At 25.3% G+C, this 5,423-nt stretch overlaps 1 protein-coding gene across 1 annotated transcript in view; it reads right to left on the bottom strand.

Annotated features, from left to right (window-relative positions):
• Positions 1 to 2,621: 2,621 nt before the first annotated feature.
• LOC119579325 (cytoplasmic tRNA 2-thiolation protein 2-like) overlaps positions 2,622 to 5,423 on the bottom strand; it is a 15,997-nt gene continuing 13,195 nt past the window's right edge. The window contains exons 7-9 of the mRNA XM_037927086.1: positions 5,030 to 5,151; positions 3,799 to 4,282; positions 2,622 to 2,815 (exon numbers count right to left, since the gene is read on the bottom strand). Coding sequence (XP_037783014.1) covers positions 2,717 to 2,815; positions 3,799 to 4,282; positions 5,030 to 5,151 — 705 coding nt within the window. The 3' untranslated portion in view covers positions 2,622 to 2,716. The remainder of the gene's footprint in view (positions 2,816 to 3,798; positions 4,283 to 5,029; positions 5,152 to 5,423) is intronic.

The following is a 5,423-nucleotide window of genomic DNA, read 5'->3' on the forward strand; positions in this document are numbered from 1 at the left end:
ATATAAAAATAATATTTTTACTTCTGCTACTACTTCTATTTTTTCTCATCTACTACTATACTACACACTACTACTTCTACTTCTTCACTACTACTACTACTACTGCTACTACTACACTACTACTACTACTACTATAAAAATAATAATAATAATACTGTACACACACTATTATACTACTACTACTACTTCTACTTCTTCTACTACACTACTAAAATACTACTACTACTACTACTACTCTATAATAAAATAATAATAAAATAATAAATAAAATAATAATAATAAAGAAAAAATAATGATGATGATAAGATGAAAAAAAGTTATGATAAAAAAGTTAAAAATAATGACAATTTACAATCATGATAATGATAATGACAAACAAGTAAAAGAAATAAAAATAAGAAAAGGAACAAAAAAAGTTAAATATATAATAATTAAAATAAGAAAAAAAGCAATAATGGTGATAATAAAAATAATAATATAAAAGAAAAGAAAAAAAGAAGAATAGTAAAGATAAAATAAAAATAATTTAATGATGATAAATTTCAAACTAATAATAATATATAAAGTGATAATAATGATAATGATAATATTTTAAAAGATAATAGTAAATTTTAATAATTAGATAACAATAATAATAACAGAGTGATAATGAGAAAAATCATGATAATATTGATTCAAAAAGGATAAAAGTCAAAATCAAACACTAATAATATAATAAAAATAATAATAATAATAATAAAAATAATAAATAATAAATAATAAAAATAATAAAAAATAATAATAAAAATAATAATAATAAAAGAAAAAGAAGAAGAAGAAAAATTATAATAATAACAATGATAATAATAACAATGATATGAAAAGCTATGAGGTGATGAAATAATAATAATAATACTATTATTATTATTACATTTTATTATATTATTATTACATTATTATTATTATAATTTTTTTTATTTTAAATTTTTATTTTTATTATTATTATTATTTTTATTTATTATTATTATTATTATTATTTTATTATTATTTTATTGTATTTTTGTTATTATTGTTTTATTTATTACTATTAATTACTTTATTATTTTATTATTTTTTTATTATTATCATTATTTTTATTATTTTATTATTAATTATTATTACTATTATTTTATTATGATAATGGGTAAAGATAATGATAATGATAATGATAAAGATAATGATAATGATAATAAAAATAGAAATAAAATAATAATAATAATAATAATAATAATAATAAAAATAATTATGATGATGATAATCATCATTAAAGTTATTAATACTAATAATAATAATATATTATAATTATTATTATTATAATTATTATCATTATCATTATTATTATTATAATTATTATTATTATCATTATTATTACTATTATTATTTTTTTTTTCATTATCATTATTATTATTATTATTTACTGTTATTACTACTATTATAATAACAACAATGATGATGATGATGATGATGATGATGATAAAAATCATAATAGTAATTATAATAATAATCATCATCATCATAATAATGATAATAATAATAATGATAATAATAATAATGATAATAATAATAATAATAATAATAATGATAATAATAATAATGCTAAAAAAAATAATTATTATAATTAGTAGTAGTAGTAGTAGTTATCATTATTATTATTATTATTATTATTATTATTATTATTACTATTATTATTATTATTATTATTATAATGATAATAATAATTATAATGATAATAATAATAATAATTATTATCATCATCATCATTATCATTATTATTATTATTATTATTATTATTATTATTATTATTATTATTATTATTATTATTGTTACTATTACTATCATCGTCATCGTCATCTCATCATCATCATCATTACTATTGTTATTATTACTATTATGTTCATTATTTTTTATTGCTATTTTATTGTCATTTTTATTTTAATTATCATTTTTACAATTATCATCATTATTATTATTATTATTAAAATTATTATCATTATGAATTATCATTACTATTATTCTTTTTATTATCATTAGATTATCATTATTCTTATTTTAATTTCATTATCATTTATTTATTTTTTATTGAAAATGTTCTGCTGCGCCATCATCTAAGGTCTTTAGCGGTCATCTAAGGTCATCGTCATATTTATTAGCATTACTATTATCATTATCATCATTATCAATATCATTATCATTATTATTACTATTATTCTTATTATCATTATCATTATCACCATCATTATTATTATCACTAACATCCACCATCATTTTCATGATCCTCAAAATCTGACAATAACATGAATAGTAAGTGGAACTGACAAAAATATAAACTTTTATTCATAATTTGTGCATATTAAAGATGTATTTCATATTTGCTTAAAATAAATTTTAAACTTTATTTTAAACTTTATTTTACTTTATTTTTTGTTTAGACATCGATGAAATAATCTTATTGTCTCAAAACATTAAGCACAAAAAAGTCTTTGATGTTATAAATGTTTCAATCATAATACAAGTTACCAGGTAGATGTCACTATACATCTTAAAACAAACCAAGATGTATAGAAAATCATTTGCACTATGATTAAATGAAATACAAACACAATGAAATTACATCAATATATCTCTTTAATTACAAAAAGGTCCAAGTTTCAATCTGCTATAAAATACTAAAAGCCTAATCTCTATTTTCAGAGACACATTATAAGAGAAAGTCCTGAATCTGTTCCCTCATGAGTTTCCGTCGTTCTTGCTCGGCCGCCATTCCTAGCACTTTTATCGGGAGTAGCTGGATGTTTCTCTGGAATGAAGATGAAAAGAAAAGTTTTAGGCAATATTTGATTTTATTGATTCAATTAGTGCATCAGTGGTGGGTTCATGCATTGTCCACTGTAGTTTTTTTGTGAATTTTGTTGCATCCAGATGGCTCCAGAAGTGCTCAGCCACCAGGGAGTCAATCAGTAGGCTCTAGTGAGGATGCCTCACATTTTTCTATTTTTTTAATGATGTTAATTTCGATACTGTTATTATTTTTACTGACACTACGATTATCAATGTTTAAAATATTCTAATAAAAAAAATAATCTGCTTTTTAAATATAAAAATCTATGAAAAGGGTAAAGAGATAAGATAGGTAGGATTAATAATTAACTCCTAACAATAGGAAAAATTGACTAACAGCTTTCTAATAATAGGACTCATAAATGACTATGTTCTTCTAGAGCCATCTATGTATAAACACAATTAGTCAACTAAAATTACAATGTCACAGCATGTATGTCCTGCCATCTGCAACAATGGGTTTAGAGAGATTGGGGGAAGGAAGGCAAAAAGAGAAAAAAGACAAAAAGTGAAAGAGACATCATTAACATAGTCACATGACTACAATTCATGGCAAGATGTTGTCACAATCCATGTACTGAGTTTTTCAAACTATATATCAAATTCAGGCCAATACAGGGTCAGTTATTACCTTTGAGATGGTAATGGCAAGTGAATTAATGCACTATGAGTTACCACCCTATCTGTTGAGGGTTAATCGGCAAAATGATACTGAATTGCAAATCTGTTTTGTATACCCTTCAGGCTATGTTAGAAGGTCGAATTTTGACATCCCTCTCAAACTTTGCACATAGTTTTGCTCTCAAGTACTATATATAATTGAGAAAAAAATAAATATATGAATAAATACAAAAATAATAATCACTACTAAAATAATCATTATATAAAATATAAATACAAAAGAGAAAATAAAACCATTACTTCTAAATACATATTTCTTACCAGCTCTCTTGCAATAATCCGACATCCATAGCAGAGGTAACCTTCAAGTTGGTCCTGTGATAATACATGTTCCCTTTTGCTGTCTTTTCCCCCACTGCCACAACCACCATCTCCATTACAAGCACAAGAATTTTCAGCAAGCTTAGCGCTATCACTCGATTCACAACTTCCATTCACAGTCGATTTATCACCTTTGGAGTCACCCCCCACCTTCCGCTGAGACAATTCTTGCGATATAAGAATGGCATGGACAGCAGAAGCTTCACCCTGCTCGGTGTCCAAATCCGAGCCACAGAGGACACACACTTCACTGCAAGAACCAGCACCACTGCCTGGCTCTGGACTAGTGCGTCGGCTCTGCTCTGAGGACGAGGACATGAGCTTGTCTCCTGTCCGAAAGATGGTAGGGATGGTGGCAGGGAAGTCCCTTTGTAGGCTTTTCACAAAGTCTTCTGTGCAGGAGGTGATGCTTGGACCCTGAAGGAAAATAAGATAGTTTATAAATAATATACAAATGATGAGGGTAATGATGGTGTGATAATGTGATGATGGTAACAAGTGCCATCCGTCATTCTGAAAAATGTTTTTGTGCACATAATAGACAAAGTTAATTATATCTGCAATAAAAGAAAGTTGGACTCATCTTCAGGCCTAATTTATCTCATTAATCAGAATATAACAAATAATGCTGGTGAATTTCTTCAGATACACAGAAAAGAATGAAGAAAAAGCAGAAAACAGAGAAGTAGTGGATTTATTAGATAAACAAAAATAAACAGTAGGAGTAAATGAGACAGAAGATGAAGAGAAGTGGAAGAAATATGAAGAAGAGTACAGGAATTAGAAAAAAAATGGAGAAAGGAAAAAAGGAAACAGAAAAGATGCTAAAAGGAAAAGTAGACAAATGTAAAAGAAACAGAAAAGGAATATAATGAAGAAAATAAGATTAAGGTAAAAGAAATAGGAATAGAAAACAGAAAATAAAGAAGAAAGTAACAAATAAAAAAAAAAACAAAGAAAGAGAAGAAGAAGACATAGGAAGAAGGTAAATAAAATAAAATAAAAAACAAACATAATGAGGAACATGACATTAAAAGAAGAAGAGGAAGAAAGTAAACAAAATAAAAAAGGAGATACAGAAATACAAGGAGAAAGCAAAAGAAACAGAAAAAAAGGACCAAAGAAAAAAGTTACTGCACTCTGGGCAAACAATGGTTCCATACCTTCCTTCTGGAAACCTGGTGCTTGCACTGCAGATAAATTGTGAATTTCTACATAATACTGAATCTCATTTTGAAGAATTTCTCTCATTGGTCGGTATATTTCGATGCCTCGGTGCACTGACTTGAAATGCTGCAGGAAAGATTTTTCCATTATTAAGCCTGTTTGTAATTAACCCTCCTGAATGGATTTATATAATATTACATTTTGCTGCATGCGTAAGAGTGAACATGACATACTTTCCACCTGTCTACATCCTATGCTCACACACAGTTCACAATTACCCCTTTTACTTCACCTTATCACAAACAGACATAGGAAACTAGATACAAATATTCTACGATGAATCACACATACATTGAAGCAAAGATGCATATGGCATTATAGTACAAAGACAGACATTA

This window comes from Penaeus monodon, chromosome 12 (assembly GCF_015228065.2).
Source record: "Penaeus monodon isolate SGIC_2016 chromosome 12, NSTDA_Pmon_1, whole genome shotgun sequence".
Classification (NCBI taxonomy): Eukaryota; Metazoa; Arthropoda; class Malacostraca; order Decapoda; family Penaeidae; genus Penaeus; species Penaeus monodon.